General features: G+C 36.3%; 2 protein-coding genes and 1 long non-coding RNA gene across 4 annotated transcripts; 1 reads left to right on the plus strand and 2 right to left on the minus strand.

Annotated features, from left to right (window-relative positions):
- Window positions 1-9,005: 9,005 nt before the first annotated feature.
- Window positions 9,006-9,792, plus strand: LOC149956025 (uncharacterized). Its single transcript, XR_016478146.1, has 4 exons — window positions 9,006-9,127; window positions 9,194-9,263; window positions 9,331-9,483; window positions 9,543-9,792. It is a non-coding gene; the product is annotated as an uncharacterized LOC149956025 (long non-coding RNA).
- A 394-nt stretch (window positions 9,793-10,186) lies between these two features.
- On the minus strand, window positions 10,187-10,522 carry LOC149956026 (uncharacterized). The gene is made up of 2 exons (XM_090165369.1): window positions 10,405-10,522; window positions 10,187-10,343 (listed from the first exon to the last, which is right to left on the minus strand). The coding sequence occupies exons 1-2, from the start codon at window positions 10,520-10,522 to the stop codon at window positions 10,264-10,266; spliced, it is 198 nt and encodes a 65-aa protein (XP_090021495.1). The 3' UTR covers window positions 10,187-10,263.
- A 69-nt stretch (window positions 10,523-10,591) lies between these two features.
- Window positions 10,592-11,858, minus strand: LOC149956027 (uncharacterized). Of its 2 annotated transcripts, none has more exons than XM_090165367.1 (3): window positions 11,509-11,858; window positions 11,318-11,449; window positions 10,592-11,241 (listed from the first exon to the last, which is right to left on the minus strand). In XM_090165367.1, the coding sequence occupies exon 3, from the start codon at window positions 11,132-11,134 to the stop codon at window positions 10,592-10,594; it is 543 nt and encodes a 180-aa protein (XP_090021493.1). In that variant the 5' UTR covers window positions 11,135-11,241; window positions 11,318-11,449; window positions 11,509-11,858. The 2 variants fall into 2 exon arrangements, with proteins under 2 accessions (XP_090021493.1, XP_090021494.1); XM_090165368.1 differs by having other exon boundaries at window positions 10,592-11,244.
- Window positions 11,859-22,879: the final 11,021 nt, after the last annotated feature.

The following is a 22,879-nucleotide window of genomic DNA, read 5'->3' on the forward strand; positions in this document are numbered from 1 at the left end:
TAAAGGGTTCGGCTAGTGGCTACCTGTATCTTAGCAAGTTGCTAAAACTTGGTTACAGAAGGAATACGAAGTATAGGCGCCGAAGCTGCTTGTTGGGGGGGGGGGGGGGGGGCATTATCGCAGCGAAAACTTCAAATATGCTACGTAAGTTGCCAGCCCCCGAAAGCTCTGAGACTCTTTTAACTTGGTTTCCACTCGGAACAAATATAGAGCGAATAGTAGACTCGCTTTAAGAAATTGTCCCAGATCCTTTGTTAGAAATTACTCTCACCTGGAAGCATTACCAAAGGCTGAATAGTTCGCGCTGTTTCTCACCAATTAGTTTTCACAAGCGACTATTGTTGGTGTTTTATTGTTGACGTTTTTTATTGTTTAACTCCACAGTTGTGTTTATATCTTCGGCGCATTAATGATAAGAAAAGCAACCTATAAGGAATACGCGTCTTCCAACGCTGTGGCCTATAAAACCTTTATCGCATCCTAACTCGAGGTGCGGCTCTACTATTTAAAAACAAATAGTGTTTTATAGATAGTAAAAATATAACATGTTGCCATAAATAAAAAATTAACGGCGTTAATAAATACTCTAGAATAGAATGTTTTTATATTAAGTTCCATTTGACATAGTGAGCTAAGTAGGCAATCCCTAAAATGTGAAATTTAATCACGCGCGAATTGCTCGTGAAATAACGAAGATACGACAACTACAGTGACACTTTCTAAACATAAATTGACCCCACTGATTCTGAAAATCACATTTATTTTCTCCTAAAATCAATATTTTAGAAAGTTCAATATTTGGGAAATGCGCGTATTTTGGCGCGTGCTTAAAATTGTGTCACGCAAACAGCTGAAATTGATGGACAACGATACCCTTATTGATATTTTCAAATTCCGTTTCTTTGCGATTAACGGTTTTTGAATTAATCAGTTTTTACTGCAAAATCGCCCACAGCCAAAGACTTTTGAAAAAGAGTGTACATTAATTGGCTATTTTTTGTGTAGTAATTGGTTATTTTGCGTGCATTTTTTAGTTGGTTTTTGTGCAATAGTTGGCTATTTTGGGTACATTAATTGGCTATTTTGCGTGCATTTATTGATTATATTGCGTGCCTTAATTGTTTATTTTTTTAATTATGTGATGAAAAGGTAAACAGTACATGATGAGTTTTCGTCTAATACTAGATTGAATAAAGTTTTTGGGATACAATACATTATTGATTATGTGTTTTTTGTTAGATAATTTTTTCAATAGTGCATATCTTAACTTTCATTCTCTTTCGAACTAAATTGCTTAAGACAGTGTTAAATAGTTTAATGACCATTAAAACATATGACTAAGAAACAACTTCTACCTCTTCAATTCAGTATTTTTCCATAGATCACCATTCTCTATAATTCTGCTCAATTATCTTACAAAATGTATGTATATACTTATATACTTATAGTTAATTTCATTAAATTAATGAATAGACCTCAGAAAAGAAGTTTTCAAAAATATATTTTTAAATCGCTTTGAAAACTTGAAATGGAGGAAGCCATAAATAAAAAACCGCTTTATACACGAAGAAAAGCTTAATACATGTAAAATAATAGATTCATGTATTTGAAATAATCTCTGCGTGCACGCAAAATAAGTGCTTATTACTCCAAAAATAACCTTAATAATTGAAAAATAACAGCATAATTTACGCCAAATAACCTATTAATACACGGAAAATATCGCTTTATACAAAGAAAATAACCAAAAATTTCACGCAAAATAGCGAATTAATGCACGACAGTAACTTATTAATGCACGGCAAATATCCCTAACTACGTGAATAAAAATTAATGCACGCAAAATAACCAATTAGTGCACGAAAAAAATCGTTTGACACACGAAAAATAACAAATTTATGTACTCGAAATAAACCGCTAATTACTCGAAAAATAACTCCTTACTACTCGCCAAATACCAGCCTAATACCGTATGATTTAATGTAATTTAATCTTAATAAGCGCATTGTATAATCTATAAATACACATAATTGAACACTTAAAAATACCCGTTGAAAGTAAAGGGGGGTAAGGAAGGTGATAAAAAATTTGCGTAGTCGAAGATACGTCCAAGGGAGGGTTTTTAAAAGGATCCATTCACTTGTCTACGCCACTGGTTATTTGTCCACTTTTTGAAACCTCAATTACCAATCTACTGACATATTTTGCAAATATATCCGTTATAGCAGGAGCACATGTAAATTTGGGGTGTTTAAAAGGTGTTAAGAAAGTGTTACACCTCGTTCACGCCGTTTTAACACTTCCAAAACGGAGCAACTTTTTAAAGGTGAAAAATAGTGTGACAACACTATACAAATGTTTAAATAAGATACACATTCCAAGAAATTGGGATTCATTTCACACCGTTCTAACACCATTTACACTCAATTTGAAAAGTCCAACCCAGATTCAACACCTTAACCAAACAATTAAACCAGTTTTAAGCACTCTCCACAGTTCGTGAAACAATAAATCCAATAACATGTAAACGCATTTTAATCAGTTATGTCGCATCTTTTAAGCGTTAATACGCCCTTTATTAATAGTGAAAGCACACCTTAAAAAGTGTTAATACGCCCTTTTGTTAGAGTTATATCACACCTTTAAAAAGGTTAATACGACCTTATGTTAGAGTTAAATCACACCTTTAAAAGTGTTAATACGCCCTTTATTAAGAGTTAAATCACACCTTTAAAAGTGTTAATACGCCCTTTATTAAGAGTTAAATCACACCTTTAAAAGTGTTAATACGCCCTTTATTAAGAGTTAAATCACACCTTTAAAAGTGTTAATACGCCATTTTGTTAAAGTGAAATCACACCTTTAAAAGTGTTAATAAGCCCTTTATTAATAGTGAAAGCACGCCTTTAAAAATTTTAATAAGTCATTTTAAAGAGTTAAATCACACCTTTAAAAGTGTTAATACGCCCTTTTGTTAGAGTTAAATCACACCTTTAAAAGTGTTAATACGCCCTTTATTAAGAGTTAAATCACACCTTTAAAAGTGTTAATACGCCATTTTGTTAAAGTGAAATCACACCTTTAAAAGTGTTAATACGCGCTTTTGTTAGAGTTAAATCATACATTTAAAAGTGTTAATAAGCCCTTTATTAAGAGTGAAATCACACCTTTAAAAATTTTAATAAGCCATTTTAAAGAGTTAAATCACACCTTTAAAAGTGTTAATACGCCATTTTTAATAGTTAAATAACAATATTAAATCTACAACGCCTGGGTCAATGAAATGATCCATAACCCAGAATTTCTCCATCGCGCAAAGCATATCAACATCCGTGAATTCTATACAACAGTACTGGTCCGAGACGATCAGCCATTACGCCTTAAGTAATAGTTTCATCGAGGGTGATCACTTAAGAAAAATGAGATGAAGGCATTTTTTGTTCTTAAGCTATCATTAATCAATAGTTTTTTCTGCATATTTTATCTCTCTGCAGTCATCCTGTTTTTAGCAGATAAGAATACTTTTTGTCGCGCTTGGTTTTAGGTATAAAACACCAGAGCATTGTTGCTCTTTGTCGCAGTTAAAATTACGTCTTAGGCAAAACATGTTCGTTGCTTTAGTTATACTTAACGTTCTTGTAAATTGTCTGCATAATTTTACCGCTGCGCCCGGTTTGTCGTGCTAAAAACTGCAACACTTTTTTCTATGGTTTTTTAACTAATAAAAGGTTTTTAGAACACTACAAAAATGACATAGTAACACCATTAAAATTGTTATTGAGCTCTTGTAGGTGGAATGTACCTTTCAAAAAGGCATTTTAACACCTTTATAGGTGTTATTTGTCTCTTACCAAGTGAATTTACACCTTTGAAAGTCTGATTTTACACCTTTAAAAGTGTGATTTTACTCTTTATACGAACCTATTTACACCTTTAGAGGTGTTATTCAACTCTCATCAGATTCAATTTTTATCTTTTTAAGTTCGAATTTACACCTTTAAGAGTGTTATTTTAGTCTTTAAAATGGCTTATTTACACCTCTAAAGGTTACTTTTAACTCCGTCACGGGTGTGATTTTACTCTTGAAATGGGTGTATTAACACCTTTAAAGGTGTGATTTAAAGCTTAGAAGTTGGAAAATGACTATTTAAAGGTGTGTTATTACACGGTTATTGGAAATATTTTGTGTCACAAACAAAGAATGATAAAAAAAAGTGTTTAAATAGTGTGGAAATGAAGTGTTAAATTTCATTTTTTATATCGTATTTCTCAGACAAAAATTTTGAAGGTGTTAATACGGGGTTTGATTTGTGTAATAAAACGCCCCTAGCAGTGTCAAATTTCGACTCATGAAAAAGTGTACAAATAGTGTGAAAAAGGTTTTAATCAACACCCCAATTTCTTAGAGTGTAGTTATTATCTACTAAAAAACTACCTGTTTGCCAATCTAGTGATATAATCACCACATCTATACGTTGGAAACACGTGTAGTGAAACACATGACTGACTAAGTGTCTTATATACTAAATTAACACGTTGAAATGACGTATATATTTTACTCAACACGAAATGTAAACGATGAATACTAAATATCACCCTTATATACACGTGCTTGTGCTACCTGTATAAAGGGCCTGTATAGCTCTTGGGCATTTACCGGGCTCTTTGCAGCATTCAAAGGTTATCTTTATTCCTATACCCCAGAAATCTAGTTATCTAGAGGCTAAGCCACTTAAACCAATCAGTCTTACTTCATTTCTCCTAAAATTCTTGGAGAAACTAGTTGATAGACATATTAGAGAGAAGATTATTTGTGTTACACCCTTCTCTGCTGCTCAGTATATCTATCAAGAGGGCAAATCTACTGAGACTACCTTTTATGGCATAATTAATTGCCTTGAACGTGCAATTGAGTTCAAATTAAAAGCGTCAGCGGTTTTTCTGGACATCGAGGGGGCTTTTGATAAAGTCTCTAGACTCTAAGGCTGGCATACTAAAGCTGCTAAGCGTTTTGGTATCAATGATACCGTTGTGTCTATGGGTCGATTCTATGTTGACTAATCAGGTCGCGACGGCCACATTGCTTGGCGAATAAGACTAATAAGACTAATAAGACTAATAAGACTAATAAGACTTTTAATACGACTTATATTTTTATTTTATTTTTTATTGTTTTGAGTTTATTGTATGAAGACGTTATAGTTTTAAATGTTGTTATAATTTTCGTAACTTTAAAACGCTAAAATTGTAGGCTATGCTCCGGCCCTGTGTCGGAGCCGCCCTGTTAAAAAGGGTGTATAACTACGGCTACCAATAAACCTGTAAACATGTAATCAAGGGGGTGTTGTCTTCACCTTTGTTGCGGTGCCCGGTTGTGGACGAACTCTTGGTGAGGCTTAACAGGGACGGTGGTAGCGGCTTTGGTTACGCCGACGATGTCGCGATGGTTTTTACTGGGAAGTTCCCATTAACCATTTAGGCCCGGAGGAAGGTACGGGACTTGTTTAACGATATTTCTTTCTTTGAGACCATCTTGATCAGGTCAGCTGAGGTAAAAACAAAAAACCAACAAAAACTGGTAGAAACAAAGCGATCTCGACCTTGAGAATGGTGCTACACTGAGAGAAAAAAGCCCTGTTCAAATTACATGAAAGTGTTGGAAGCAGGGGATGCCAAGACGTTTCTGTAAATATAACAGCTTATTCCGGATTATAATTTTATAAGTAATTTTATGTTAATTTAACAGGATGAAATAGCTGTAAATAACACAGGAATAAAGTCTGTCAAATCAACATGAATAACAGTCTGGAGTACGTGAACCTTGTACGTAATTTAATTGGCATATTAAAGTTGGTTTTACACATCCGTCGGTAGATATTGCTTTTTACATCTCAGTAAATTCGATAAGTAACAAATAATTAAATCAACAAACATTATTGTAGAAAATACACTAACACGTTTAGTCAAATTTACGAACATGAAACTGAATTTTTTGACATAGTAGCTAGGGAAAAAGCACCTAATATGCAGGGCCGATCTCACATTTTCCAATAATTTAAAATTAAAAGGTTATCCGCATAGACAATTCGTTAAACTCCGGGGGTAAACGGGTCAAATCCCTCAGAGAGACCCAATAAGGCACATTTGCACAACTTATTCTTGGGTCCTTTTTGGTTAGTATTTTTGAAGTTTCACGCGTAAGGTTGATTTCTAGTATATAGCTAAGGTAGCCTACGTAAAGAGACTATATTTCAAAATATAGCACGATTTTAATTTACATGTTTACGTGATTACTGATACACAGCTATTTCACTAGTAAATATTATTTTGTTTAAAAAATAACTAAAAAGTCAGACGACTTTGGAACAAAATTTTACATGTTTTACGAGGCAACTGGGTTTTCAGGTTTGCCAGATAGGTACTAACCTAATTGTGAGCCTCTCTGGTTCAAGAGAAATCGGGTAGAGCCTTTAGCCTCTCTATAAACCAAAGAAAATAATCACGTAAATAGTATTTTACCGAATTGTTTATTGCTGTAAATCAATTCGACAAACGACTAAATATTAAAACACTCGCTCTTTTCTGAAAGAAACACTAGCTTAGGTTGTAAAAAATATCTCACGGTTTTATATTTATTCATTTTTCTTATTTATTTCTTACAATTTGTATGACGTTTTAATTAAAATTTAATTAAAACCATTTGAGGCCGATAATGGATGACTATAACCACAAAAAATATCATGACTCTATCAATAGTAGATTTCAAAATAGAGTTTAGTCAATCCCTGCCTTGGGCAGTGCACCCAAAAATATAATTTTGAGGCAATGTCGGAATCGAAAACATTTCCAAATCACTTCTTGGTCTGCAGGGTGAAGGATTATCAAAGAAATTACCATGCATTATGCGTAATTAAATTGACGGGGTTCAGATGCTATTAACTAAGCAGATGAAGGGTGGTCGTACGGGGCGCACCCCCACAGCAATGAAACAATAAATAAATCTGTTTAAAAAATTTGTGTGCTGAAATAACCAGTTTTCAAAAATACTGAATTATACGTTTGAGTTTTTTAAATTGAAATTAATGGATTCCAGTATATCTACAGTGTCCGATATGCTAAATGTTTTTAAAGAACTTCAATGTTAATCTTACTGAAGCTATCCGTTTAAGTACATATCTGTTATTCAAGTAAATTTTACATAATGAACTGTTAATTTTACACTCTCGATGTGTGTAATAAATACAGCTGCAAATAGTCCTGAACATTTTTACAATGTCCTTCTGTACATTTTACAAGACCAACCCATTTTTATAGAATACAGGCCATTTATGTACTTATGTTCCTGTATAAAAAAAGGATACGTGTAATTTGTACAGGATTATTCTTTACTAGTTGTACACACACGTTTCATGTACATATCTTCTGTTAAATTAAAGGATACAGTAATTATCACAGGATTATTCTGTGCAAGTGATCTACAGACGGTTCATGTAAAATTATCCTGTTAAAACTAGGGTTTTTTCTCTCAGTGTATCGACCTTCAAAATGTCGATTGACATTGATTTAAAAAATACTTATTGCACACCTCAAAAAAGGTCAATTTTACGAAATGCCTCTGTGGAACTTAACAAAATGTTTTATTTCTTTTAATAAAAAAATATTTACGGAACATTTTAGATTTTTGTGTTAAGGGTTTTGTAACTACCATTAATACCTTACTTATACATAGGCTTTCATAAAACTTATTCGAAATTTTAATTAAATCGTTGAGCACTCGACAATTAATATAAAAGACGGGTAAATTCGACAATTCATGAAAGAAATATTTACTCGTAAAAAAATAGCGTAGGAAATTTTTTTCCTTGATAGCGAAACACAGCTGCACGTGTTGTTACGCGTGTACACCGCTCTTGCATAATATTTCCCGGGAAACGCAATACGTTACTGAGAACGGTTCTTCAACGTGATGTGCCTATATTTCAAAGGCGACTTGAATAGTGGTTTTTATAAAATAACCTTGGCCATCTTATTGAAATGTTGCCTCCCCGCTTCAGCTGTGGATCCGTTTTCTCTCCCACTAAAGAGCTTATGAACTCATTCTTAGGCATTGGCTGAACTATTCGAGGGCAAAGACATTTTATAAAATCAACTATTACGTTAAGTCAGAAATAAGAATACGCGTAACCGTTCATGTCTAATTCTACAGTTAAAGTCGAATAAGTATATGGATTCAAAATCATCTACAATTTCTACAATCAAGATAAAGGAGTAAAGTTAAATGTCGATCATTAAAGATCTTTAAAACGTTGATTTTAAAAATACTTAATTTTGAACCTCAAAAACGGAAAATTTTCAAAAATACATGTACCTTTGTTTTAAGTAATAGATTTTTCAAAAATACCTTTGTAGAACTTACCGAAATGTTTTATATAATAGATTTTGGTGTTTGGTGTTTTGTAACTACCGTTAATACCTTACTTATACAATCACTTTCACAAAACTTCTTCGAGATTTAAACTCAATCGTTGAGCGCTCGACAATTAATATAAAAGACGGGTAAATTCGACAATTCATGACAGAAAGATTTACTCGTAAACAAAATAGCATGGACACTATTCCCTTGATAGCGAAACACAGCTGCACGTGTTGTTACGCATGTACACCGTTAAAAGTGGAAACATTCCTCGCATAACACCTCCCAGGAAAACGCAATACATTACTGAGACCGGATCTTCAACTTGATGTGTCTGTATTTCAAAGTCGTCTTGAATTACGTTTAGTCAGAAATCAGTATACGCGTAACCGTTCATCTCTAAGTCTACCTTCAAGTAATTGTTTAAAAACGTACATATTTCAATTTTAACTGGTAAGAATATTCTAGTTTCGGTCAACTAAAAGAAAATGGTAAAATATTATAATTTTTAAATAAATAAAATTATTTTAATTTATCTTAAAGAGAGATTAACCTTTTCAGGAATTTAGGGCAATTCGCTAACGAAAACTCCGGCAGCGCCCCCTATCCACACTGCGTGTAACTGTATAGTGGTGATCAGCATTCAGTAAATAGTGGTGTGCTACTGATGAGATGGTATTATATACGTTTTAACAGCGAATTAGTGTTTTCTTGGTAAGTAGGATTGAATGTCAAGTTTAAAGACATAATGTTTGGTTCTAATTATATACTGTCATTAAGATTTGAAGTCCTTTTGGATTTACTTAAAACATTGTGAGAGTAGGCCTTGGAGCAATATTGTCTCAAAAAGGTATGCTAACATTTAATTGGTATTCTATTATATTATCATATTTTAACCTTTATTTATTCCATAATAGTGAATCTCACCATGGTTCAAATTTGGAAATACATTGGGGAAAAGCCAAGAGCCTTAGAAGAAGGAGAACGGATGTTTAGAGAAAGCCCAAAAGGATCAAAATGGGATCAAAATGGAGGAAGTTGCCCGGGCCAATTTTTCGTGGCTTAAAAAAGTACAAGTATTGGAATATGGCCTCTTAATTAACTTAAATAATCAATTTCTAGCTTTTAGTCCAGATGGATTATACATGGAAAATGTAGAGATAAAATTACTCGAGATTAAGAAGAAAATATCAATTGAAGATGCTGTCGCTCAAAACAAATTTAACTCCTTGAAAATTGGAAAAGACGGAATTTAGTTACCAACTAACGATTGTAGAGGCTACTATGCACAAATTCAGCTTGGCCTTTGTGTTACACATAAAAACATGTTCATTTTTCTTGTATTCTCCCAAGGGCTATCTTTTAATTGATATTCAAAGAGACGAAGATTATTTGAAACAAAACATAGTCAAATTGTGCAATTTCTATTTCAAATTATATTTACCATTACTAGTCAAGAGTAAGTGATTTTTAAAACAAAAAAGTTCCTATTTTGTACTGTGCCAATTAGTATTATATATGAATTTGATCAATTAATGTTATAAATGAATTTTTACTTGAAGTCTTATTTATAATAAAAGATTTATAAACTTGTTTGATAAAAATTAATAAAATAATCATCATCGTCATTAAATAAGATTTAAACTTAGTCATCAAATTTATCATCTGCTAGAATTGGTTTTAGTAAATTTACTAATCCACATATGACCTTCAGAATTTCGTCACAGTAGGGAACTAAATCAAGGTCAAATTTATCATTTAAAATTTTAAATAATTTGATTCTTTGAATGGTTATCTCCACGTGAACACGAGCGGATGCAATTTTTTGATTTTTTACACTTTCTTCCTTACTAAACTGTTATTTTTCTCAAAAATGGATTGATGTGTAGAGCTATGCCATTGGCCGAACATTCATCTTCAATAAGGAAGCCTAAATTTAAGTTGAATGAGTTTTAAAATATTTTTTTAACATATTACACTTTTATGCATACCTTTGTCAACCATAATTCCATCAATAAATTGTTCACAAAGATTTATGACCCCACTCTCAATGGTGACTTCCTTGTCACTTACTTTTCCACCCCAGGGGTCGCTAACGAGCGTGATCATGCCAGAAGGTGAAATTCCAATGAGAATTTTTATTGTGTGAGTTCCTTTATAATGGCTGTAGGTTGCCACTCAGTCGTGAAATGTGTTGGGCTTCATCATAGGTACTTCTGAGCAGTCCAACACAATGCGAGTATTATTAAACTCTTTAAAACATTTAGGAAAGTTACTTCTGATATTTTCCATATCCGGCCAAAAGATAAATTTCTTCAAAACTTCAGCAAGGGCACAAAGGGTTCTTTTGAAATATGTTGAAACTGTTCGATTCGAAATGACAAATAATGAAGCCAAAGCGTCAAATGTCAAATTTGACTTAAGCTTCATTAGGGTTAACAACACCCTATCTTTTACAGGCATTAGAAAATTAGAGAGCTTGCTCTGGTTTTCAAGCCCTAAAACCTCACTTGAAAGGCTTTCAAATAGTTCTTTCCCAATGCCAGTAAGAGACACAAAATCAGCATTTTTCATTCCATTGCTTGAAATTCCAACTCTTGACCCAGCAAAATACTTTCCATGGTCCAAAGAAACTTGAACACCAATAGACGCATTCATTACTCTAGATGGTTTGTGAGATTGGTCCTTTCCTTGAGCTTCAGTTGTTACTTCAGATAGCATAGCTAAGTTTGATAATGACAAAACATTATCATCCGGAGCTGGTTCACTTGCGCTTTCAACAACTTTTGGAGCAATGGAATCTGTTATTGGTGATGTTGAACATAGAACTGCTTGATTTAAAATTAAATTTGTGTTATTATTCTATTTATTATTTCACAAAAGTTTACCATAAAATAAGAATACCTTTAGAACGCTTTACGTAACGTTGAGCTCGTTCTTTTAATCTAACTTCGGTTGATTCTTTAATTGGCTTACATGGCAATTTTTAGGAGGGAATGGCGTTACATTTCAAACGTCTTCTTACAGATCTACCATCTATTGATGAGTTTTTCGATTAATTTATTTAAAAAAAATTAATATTATTTGCATCTCACCATTTCTTTCCAAGAAGTCATCATCTGTAAAATGGGCGCTACAAATCTGAGCCCACTTACTAGGCCTTTTCCCCGACTTTATCTTTGTTAACCATACATTTAAAAGTTTCTTACAACTTGGGAATTTATTAAATGATAATCCTGGCTTTGGTTCTTCACTATTTTCTTCAGTTTTACGTTTTTTAAGCGCAGTATTATTGCAAAAAGGGACCGCACAACTTCTCCCACCTCTAGCGTTAATGTGAACCGCCATATTTCTTGGATTTGTTTTGATTTTGATCACCACTATACGCTGGAAAACCAAGCTGCAGGGGTAGCGACGGCAGCGCCACCTATACCCGTTTCGCTAGCGAATACATAATTCCCTCTCGTCATTTTTCTAACTACGTGTTTTACGTAGTGTCAAAATACAGTGGTTTTTGATGAATTATCTCACTAAAAGTTTCCTCGCTTTGGTAGTGCGTTAATTTCTCATACCTACTAGAAGGCCTTTCGTGAATCTAAAACCACGTACCTCATTATTAAGAAATTATATTTTAATAAATATCCAAACTATAATGAAAATAATTAATTGATAGCTCTGATATTGTTGTTTATATGTTAAAGAAGGGTGCATTTAAAAAATAAACACTAAATATGAAACAACAAAGGTTTCAAGTGAGAAAACCTCTTCAGGGCGGGCACGCTTCCTCTAATAGAATAATTTCGTGTTTCTACTATCGTTCTAGACTAGCGCCATGAGCGAGAAAAAAGAGAAGCTATGACGCATCCTACCAAACAATTAAGGTTCTACTCCCTTTAAAAACCATAAATATTTAATTGAGGTGACTTGAGGTCGATAAAAAAAGCTGTAAACATGACGTAAGTCGACGAAGCAATTCGTAACCGGTAGAAATATCGAATTCATTTTAAATTGCCTATACATTGTTTTAGTAATAGAGACTCTATGGCGGGTACTTATAAAAACGAAACCACTTGGTTATTAAGCAATAAGGGTTTGGTTCTTCACAAAGTCCCCTAGTGTCTAAATATTTCCAAGGCAAAATATACAGCTACCAAGGACGATAATATACTACTCAGTTCGATTGTTAGGTCGAAGTCGGAGTAGGACGAGACTGTCAACGCAAAAAAAGAAAATGAAAACCATATTTAATGTCACACTTTTTGTTATTACGTTACTTTTGGTCTTCACATAGAGTGTACTCCTCTAATGTATAACCAAGAACCCATAGACGTACCAAGAACAGAGGAAAGGAAATTTTCCTGGATCGCCTCCTAATCGTTTTTTTTAAAGAGGCGGAGCTATTGAGTCTTCTTCCACTATTGTTACTTCTAAGAAGAAGGCGCGAACCCCTACATTTACAGAAAATTACATATTATTTTTAAGTTGGTCTCAATTTGGCTTTAAGTGGTCGTTATTAAGTTTCAAGTTGGCTCTAAGTTGGCTTTAAGTGTCCTCCATTAAAAATTAGAGTTGGTTTTCAGTGGTTTTAAGTAGGTTTTCAGTTAGTTTAAGTAGTTCTTAGACCACGTATTTTGTTGGTTACTTCAGTTACTACAGGCGGAAAATATAAAAAGGCGGGGCTTATTTTGAAAATATAGATTAGGAAGCTCCACGACGGGCTAAAGCTATGATTACGTGTTCTTAGTACGTCTATGGGTTCTTGGTATAACCTAATGTTAAGTTTTGGTTTGCTTTCATGGATATTAACTCTATCTAGAACAAAAGAGATGGCTAATGAATCGACCCAGAACAACAGCGAAGACTTACAACGGTCAAGTTTCTGCACTCAACAAACCGTGTCTCCAAATCAAAATACAGGTCATCCTCGAAACATTGAAATTCTTCCGCAGGTTTTCAGATGGCAACGACCGTATCACGCTTTTGTCACAATGAAGAGTACCACGCTCGTTTATGTATTTTTTATTATATTTTGCCTCATAATTGTCGTCATTTTCTGTGTCTTTTCTCAAAAAAACGATGTCGATGGTATGAAACCTCTGTTGAAAATTATAGCGATTGTGCTATTAATAGCGGCAGTTATAAGTAGAGTTACGGCGATTTGTCTGGGAAAAACCAAAGACACGAACGTCGATCAAACTGCGAGAGTAACTCAGAGTCAAATCCAAGTTGTGGACGGACAAACAAATCCATCCTTTCAGGAGGAAGACGTCGGTACCCCGCGTGACCCGGGCGAGTTTGTCTCGGTTTCTAACTTCCAATATTCGCCTTACTCCATTGCGATTCCGCAAAATGACCCACCACCCTCGTACGACAGCATCGCGCACGAAGAATCAGGGTCCAAGGTGTCAGCGAAATGAACTCAATAAACTTATAATTGCGAAAAACAATTACAAATCTACTAATACCTTTAAATCTCAAAGTAGGAAATATTCGTAATAGCGTACACTCTTAAAAAAAAAAGGTGTATTTTCTTGTCCCATATTTAACACCTTAACAGGTTTATAAAGGATGTTATTCTACACTTTAAAAAGCAGTTTTCCTGCTAGGGTGTTTATTTACACTGTTTGGGATGCTTAGGTCCTCCGTTTTGGTTACTTTGTTATACAGTTTGTGGTATAAACCTATTCTCTTCAGGGTACAAGACTACTCCTTTTAGGGTACCAAACGACTCCCTTCAGGGTGCTACAATACTCCCTTTAAAGTGTTAAAATACTCCTTTTAGGGTACTAAACTACTGCCTTAAGGGAGCTGCACCCTTACGAGGTGTTAAATAACTCAATTTACGGGGTAATATAACACCCTTTATACACCTTTTCAAGTTTTTAATTTGGGACAATAAAAATCCCTTTAGATCGTTTAAATTAACATTAAAGAGTGTTTTTTTACAGATATTACACCCTAATATACCATTAAAACACCCTTTTTTTAAGAGTGTAAGTTAATACACTTTTGGTAATAGGGATTGATCATTGCTTTGTTTTTCAACACTATCCAAAATATCTGAAATAATTTCTTTTATCGCATACAAGTTTTTGGGTTTACAGTGGGAGGTAGGGGCTAAGTCGCAAGTGACTTGTAAAGCTTGTTTTCCACTAGCGCGCGTCATAATGTTATTTTCTTTACGCGCGTAAAAACGTTTGAACGTTTCAAAGCTGAGAAACGCGTCGTTGCGCGTGCCAGTGGAAAACAAGCTTTAGCCCTGGCTTTATATTAATTAGTTCACCTTATTGTAAAAATGTTTTACATTATATAAGTAAATTTAATATTTTTATATAATTTAAATAATTTATAGAAAAAGAGAGTTAATTAAGATTTAAAATAAATAAAATTTAACCTAGTAACTAAGAACCTTAATACACTTGAATCCAATTAGAACACCAGTAAGAAGAAAAATATTATCTATATATTATTTGTAGTTTTGATTTAAAAGATAAAGCTTTTGTTTCTTTTTGAAAACGTATTCCTTTTCATTTATGTTTTTATGTTTTAACATACTTTATTATTTGAATAAAATTATATAATATTGAACACACTTTTTTGTTGTTTTACAATTATTAATCTGAAAAAAATTATTGGAGCGGGTATGTGGTTAGAAATTTATATACCGGTGCTCCAAGCGATATCAAACAGCCTACTACAGCGGTAGGCTCATTAGAATGCCCTACGCCAGCGTCCACAAACGCCGACAGCCATGGGTAGCAGAACCCTACTACTGATGGTCTCACCCTCGACGCAAGCCACTGCTAGAGGTCGGGGACGGTTAATCATTATTCATGTTAAAATTGATTTTTTTCGGGGAAAAAATGTAAACAAAGAAATTTACCGGTTAATATTTCGGAAAATGATTAAAAAACATGAAATATTCGTAAAATTTGAGCTTTTTATCGAAAAAAAAACGTCGTTTATCCGATTAATTTTACAAATTTATCAAAAAATTAATCGGATAATACAAAAATATAAATTACTTGATCAAAACATTTTACGAATAATTTTGAGAGATTTATCTATTGAATAAAAGTTAACCATCCCCGACCTCTAAGCCACTCATCCCGACAAAATGCGCATTAATGGGGTGACCAATTCCCACTTCGCATAGAGCAGTGGGATTAAGAGTGTGTCCTATAGCAACTCCAGCCGACACCCTACCTACATAGGTAAAGAGTCAAGCCCTTTGGAGAGAGCTCCTAAAGGGGAACGACGGGCACACAGCGGTCCATGTTACCCGGCACCTGAGATCCCGGTGTGCTCCAAAAGGCCGGGAAATAGGACCACCGTGCCTCATACGGAGTACCGCCGCCCCACAGCAGGCTACCCAATCCGCCGAGTCGGCCAGTTTGCACGGACCCTCTCCGTTAGCCTGAGCCGAAGCTCAGTTTTCAGCCCTTACCTGACCGAAGTCGGAGGTGGAGATAAGACCATTTGATCAGAGCCAATATCTCCCAGTGCGCCACCACCCTTATGGGTTTCAAGAGCTGGACCCCGACTCCCTGGTAAAGCCACCAGTTATTGCACATTCTTACCCATTTAGGGCTTGTTGGAGCGGGTAGTTACAATTTATGCGACATTCTAACCTCGATACTAACCTAATAAAATGTATTATAGGAAAGTGGGGATATATAGGTAATTGTTTGTGGTTCACTGCGGCCAAGAAAGGACAGGTATTTGAGAGGATAATAAGTAGTTTCAATTTATTTAAAAAATACATCGAAGTTTTAACTAAGCGTACAAGAGCAATGTACAAAAATGATCCTATGTATTACTGTTTTCCTTTTCAGCCTATATATAGCGGCCTTTTAAATTACCTGTTATTACTGCAAATCGAAAATAATGTGCGGTAAAATTTTAAGCTGGAAGAATGTATTATCTTTCGACGTTCTTACATTTCATTGTGACAATGAACCCACTTATTTACAAACAGTTCCCAGTGGTTCCACAATTCGCTGAAAACGATTTGTCTCGGGAGCAAGTATTTTAACACTAAATTAAAAGTTACGGGTATGTTGTACTTAAAAGACTACTGTTTTAAGTACTTTCTTCGGCGCTTTCGTTTGGGAACAATATACATTAAAAGGGAAATTACTTATATTTCAGTAAAGGAAAATACGATATTATTATTTTTCCTAAGTTCTAGTGTGAATTTAATATTGTCCAGGTAGTTCTACGCATCACACTTCTTAAAAAATATTTTTTTTATAATTTGATGTATCGCGCCTTAAACATTTGCTCTAGAGGAAATCTTCAGTCGGAATTGGATTTTCTTAAGCTTCTTGCTATCGACAGAGGCTACCCCCTTCCAAATTGTTGACACAGCGGTTAGCAAATTTGATAACTCTAACGGTATTGCTAAACGCATTACTTTAAACCCCTTTGGTAAAAATCGCCCCTATTTTCCCAAGTTATCCTGAAAAATAGCTAATAATATAAAAATTCTTTGGATTGCAATATCGCTTTAAAACCTATGAACAAAGTAGCCAATCGTTTAATGTCATTAAAAGCTGAAGATAAATCGGGCATATACGCCATGCAATGTGTAACCAAGAAGACATAGGCCAAACTGAACGTAGCATCAAAAATAAAGTATAAAAGAACAATGCGCCGATGTAAAACATAAGAGACTATTAAAATCTGCCATTGCAACTCATGTTGCTGAAACGAACCATGTAATCAATTTTGATTCTTTTATATTTAAAATACATCGTAATAACCGTAACGAACTTGATATTTCGGAAGCTTTCTACATAAAAAAGCAACAGACGATAAAAATTGTCTCAATTGTGACTATGGACCTGGGGGGCGATTCTGTAAAAAATCGAACGGGAATTCGATCTCGATACCCTATCGAGATTGACTTTGAAAATTTGCATTAATTTATGCTTATTCGAAATCTTTACCGAATACCATTCGTCGAGAGCTCTAAGTTCGAAATGTAGTTTTCAATCGAAAATTGGATTACAAATATTTGCAGAATAGGTCCCCTGGTATTGACAAATTAGACAACTGGAAAAACTATTTTGACGAGGTTATAAATAGGTTAATTCCTTCTAAGCGGGTCATACCCCTGATGACGGTGCAACAACTCTGCCGAAACTAGTCGCGCTAAATATTTTGTAAATAACAAGTTGGCAAGCCAAAATATACCTCTCCTCGGAAGAATTGTCCCTAGTGGTATTAATTTCTCGAGATAACCCTTAAAGATATATCTCCGCAATTTAGAGTTATTTGTTAAAAATGATATCCCAGTTTTATCCAGCCCAGAATAAAATTTTAATTATAATTAAAATAATTGAGACGAAACAACCAATTTTAATTTATTCAGAATATCATGAGTTAAGTAGTTACAACAATGAGTTGGACGTATTATAACAATGCACAATTGAATTAAACCCTTTTTACAGTACAAGTTTATCAGTTGAATATAATACGAAGCCAATTTTAATGAAAGAAATATCTACAGAGAGTATTATAACGACCGTTCGCTTTTTGGTTTATAATTTTAACGGAATCGGGCCGATTTTAATTAAACGATAGGTAATCGAAATTTTGTTAAAAGAATATTCCCTAAGGCCGCGCGATAAATTTACGAGAATAATTTCCCGTCGCCGTTATATCGAAAATTTATTTGATTCGGGATTGCCAGAACTGTAATGTTGTGGGCGAGTGATTAGAAAATAAAATGGCAACCAGAATTATGCAAAATTATAAATGTTTATTTTTATTCAGAACAGTCTATGGAACGTTCTAGATTTAACTTTCATCAATAACCCAACAATATATATCCCTTCTACGTAATTGTACAGAACTGGTACTCAATGTCTAAGACTAGATTTGTCTTAGTTCATCGTGATTGAAAAATAAACCAAAACACACTTACACTTAAGAAAATTTCATAAATTATACTGAGTAATTTTAACTAAATTCAAACTACCTAACTATAAACTGTCTTAATTAACAGCTGAGAGCTGCTCTCTACTAATTACTTCCAATCTACTTAATTAGCCTCACAGGTTGAGTTGATAATTTCTAGGGTAAAATTAGGTTATTCCAATTCAAAAAATATCTACAATCAATTTTATCATACAGCTGACTTGAGTTAGTTCACAATTACTTTAACACTTTCAGTCTTAAACACGCACTGTTCATACACTTAAGCCCATTCACTCACGCTCCAAACGCGAAACACAATTTAATTCTTTTCTTGACCGAAGACTGAACATACTAATAAAAACCGCAAAGTTACCTCATAACTTTTGACCGACACCAGGACCCCGTTCTGTAGTAGTTCGTCTGACAGCCAAGAACTAAGAAAGACTAAATCTTCTAAATTGACCGCAACGGCCTTATATACGTTTATTTTGTCTTTTTTTAACCCCTCGAGATTTGACTAAAGTTCAAAAAATTGAAGAGATTATATTTTTTACCCGGTTTGATTGATAGTTCTCCACACGGTGGCGCTATATTATTACTTTGATATAGTTTCCGCGGGAGATTTGAATAATTATCCTTTTTCTAAGCGTTATTAAAAGGTAAGAAACCCGCCTTATCATAATGGTTTTTTTACTTTTGATGTTACTATAGGAAGTCAATGGCTCGGCGGTTAACTATCTGCATTGTAACGATGCGACCCGAGTTCAATTCCTGAACACGATCAAATAAATTAAAATACTCAGATATTTAATTAAATATAATGTTAATATAATTTATAAATATCAGATTAATATAATTTATAAATATTTAATTAAATATAAGATTAATATAATTTATTAATATTTAATTAAATATAAGATTAATATAATTTATAAATATTTAATTAAATATAAGATTAATATAATTTATAAATATTTCATTAAATATAAGATTAATATAATTTATAAATATTTAAAATGATGTAGAATAAATTATAGTACCTAACGTTATAACTTTGTAAATGACATTCGCCAAAGCTGTTTTTTAGAAAAACACCGTGACTTAACCAGCGTTGGTGGCTGAAGGGTTAGAGTAAATTTCTTGCGCGAGGCAGACCCGGGTTCAATTCCCGGCCGGCGCCAATAATTCGTCAATTGATACTAAGACTAATACCGTGAACAATTGGTGGAAAACATACCATTGGACGTTGAGAGGTAGCATTACACTCAGCACTCGGTCCGTCACAAAGTCATAACCAACATAATACGAACTCAACATGAAAAACCGTCAAAACGCAAACACGACAAACTCAACACTCACAACCGTCATAACACGAACTCAACATTCACAACCTACGCATAAACATTACAAAAACGTAATACACCAAACCGTCACGACGGTGAGCGAAAAATCACCATCCAAACCAAACCGCAAATGAATCCGTTAACGCTCACCGTCCCACGATGGTTTTGCCAACCCTTCGAGAAGCTGCGAACGCAGAGATTTTGAGAAACTGCGTACGCAATGATTAACCTTTGCACAGAAAATGCGAACGCGTTCGCAGGACAGACCCACAGACACCCCCACAGACAGACAGACGGACACGGTGATTGTAATACCCATCCAGGGTACAAAGTCCCCTCGGAGAGGTAAAAACATCTTTTTGTGCACTTTTAACTATCGATGTCTCCTTTTATTACCTCTCCGAGGGGACTTTGTACCCTAGGAGGGGTTATACAACCACCGTGTCTGTCTGTCTGTGGGTCTGTCTGTCTGTGCTGTGAACGCGTTCGCATTTTCGGAGCAAACTGTAATCGCTGCGTACGCAGTTTCTTAGAATCAGGGAAAATGTTTTTCCAAAAACGCCCTCTTTTTGACATCGGGTGAAGTATAATATTTTCTTAGGCTGAGATTCGAACCCGAGCCCTCTTGTGCGACAGTTAAGCGTTCTCTCGCAGAACCACGGATACAGTTACGCTTTATTGAAAATTAAAAACTCCTCCGAGGAAAGGTATATTTTGGCTTGCCAACTTGTTTTTATTCAGAAATAAATTGATGTTAATATAAATTGTTTTGCTAATTATATAAGTTATATATAATAATTATAAATAAAATTACAAACTCATTTTAAAGGTACTAATTTAAATGGTTTATAAAATTTAACTTTTTTTAACCCAACATTATCTTAGAGGGTGACATTCCTTAGAAGTGCCGTTCCTTACGAGTGACGTTCCTTGCGAGTGCCGTTCCTTACGAGTGCCGTTCCTTACGAGTGACGTTCCTTACGAGTGATGTTCCTCGCGAGTGACGTTCCTTACGAGTGCCGTCCCTTACGAGTGCCGTTCCTTACGAGTGCCGTTCCTTACGAGTGACGTTCCTCGCGAGTGACGTTCCTTACGAGTGACGTTCCTCGCGAGTGACGTTCCTTACGAGTGACGTTCCTCGCGAGTGACGTTCCTTACGAGTGACGTTCTTTACGAGTGACGTTCCTTACGAGTGACGTTCCTCGCGAGTGACGTTCCTTACGAGTGACGTTCCTCGCGAGTGACGTTCCTTACGAGTGCCGTTCCTTACGAGTGCCGTTCCTTACGAGTGACGTTCCTCGCGAGTGACGTTCCTTACGAGTGCCGTTCCTTACGAGTGCCGTTCCTTACGAGTGCCGTTCCTTACGAGTGACGTTCCTCGCGAGTGACGTTCCTTACGAGTGACGTTCCTCGCGAGTGACGTTCCTTACGAGTGCCGTTCCTTACGAGGGCCGTTCCTTACGAGGGCCGTTCCTTACAAGTGACGTTCCTTACGAGTGTCGTTCCTTACGAGTGCCGTTCCTTACGAGTGCCGTTCCTTACGAGTGACGTTCCTCGCGAGTGACGTTCCTTACGAGTGCCGTTCCTTACGAGTGACGTTCCTCGCGAGTGACGTTCCTTACGAGTGACGTTCCTCGCGAGTGACGTTCCTTACGAGTGACGTTCCTCGCGAGTGACGTTCCTTACGAGTGACGTTCCTTGCGAGTGACGTTCCTTACGAGTGACGTTCCTCGCGAGTGACGTTCCTTACGAGTGCCGTTCCTTACGAGGGCCGTTCCTTACGAGTGACGTTCCTCGCGAGTGACGTTCCTTACAAGTGCCGTTCCTTACGAGTGCCGTTCCTTACGAGTGCCGTCCCTTACGAGTGCCGTTCCTTACGAGTGCCGTTCCTTACGAGTGACGTTCCTCGCGAGTGACGTTCCTTACGAGTGACGTTCCTCGCGAGTGACGTTCCTTACGAGTGAGGTTCCTCGCGAGTGACGTTCCTTACGAGTGACGTTCTTTACGAGTGACGTTCCTCGCGAGTGACGTTCCTTACGAGTGACGTTCCTCGAGAGTGACGTTCCTCGCGAGTGACGTTCCTTACGAGTGACGTTCCTCGCGAGTGACGTTCCTTACGAGTGACGTTCCTCGCGAGTGACGTTCCTTACGAGTGACGTTCCTCGCGAGTGACGTTCCTTACGAGTGCCGTTCCTCGCGAGTGCCGTTCCTTACGAGTGACGTTCCTCGCGAGTGACGTTCCTTACGAGTGACGTTCCTCGCGAGTGACGTTCCTTACGAGTGCCGTTCCTTACGAGTGCCGTTCCTTACGAGTGACGTTCCTCGCGAGTGACGTTCCTTACGAGTGCCGTTCCTTACGAGTGCCGTTCCTTAAGAGTGCCGTTCCTTACGAGTGACGTTCCTCGCGAGTGACGTTCCTTACGAGTGACGTTCCTCGCGAGTGACGTTCCTTACGAGTGCCGTTCCTTACGAGGGCCGTTCCTTACGAGGGCCGTTCCTTACAAGTGACGTTCCTTACGAGTGTCGTTCCTTACGAGTGACGTTCCTCGCGAGTGACGTTCCTTACGAGTGACGTTCCTCGCGAGTGACGTTCCTTACGAGTGCCGTTCCTTACGAGGGCCGTTCCTTACGAGGGCCGTTCCTTACAAGTGACGTTCCTTACGAGTGTCGTTCCTTACGAGTGTCGTTCCTTACGAGTGACGTTCCTCGCGAGTGACGTTCCTTACGAGTGCCGTTCCTCGCGAGTGACGTTCCTTACGAGTGCCGTTCCTTACGAGTGCCGTTCCTTACGAGTGACGTTCCTCGCGAGTGACGTTCCTTACGAGTGACGTTCCTCGCGAGTGACGTTCCTTACGAGTGACGTTCCTCGCGAGTGACGTTCCTTACGAGTGACGTTCCTCGCGAGTGACGTTCCTTACGAGTGACGTTCCTCGCGAGTGACGTTCCTTACGAGTGACGTTCCTCGCGAGTGACGTTCCTTACGAGTGACGTTCCTCGCGAGTGACGTTACTTACGAGTGACGTTCCTATCGAGTGACGTTCCTCGCGAGTGACGTTCCTTACGAGTGACGTTCCTCGCGAGTGACGTTCCTTACGAGTGCCGTTCCTTACAAGTGCCGTTCCTTACGAGTGACGTTCCTTAGGAGTGACGTTCCTTACGAGTGCCGTTCCTTACGAGTGCCGTTCCTTACGAGTGACGT

Source organism: Leiobunum rupestre, chromosome 2, assembly GCF_980474605.1.
Source record: "Leiobunum rupestre chromosome 2, qqLeiRupe1.1.hap1, whole genome shotgun sequence".
Taxonomy (NCBI): Eukaryota; Metazoa; Arthropoda; class Arachnida; order Opiliones; family Sclerosomatidae; genus Leiobunum; species Leiobunum rupestre.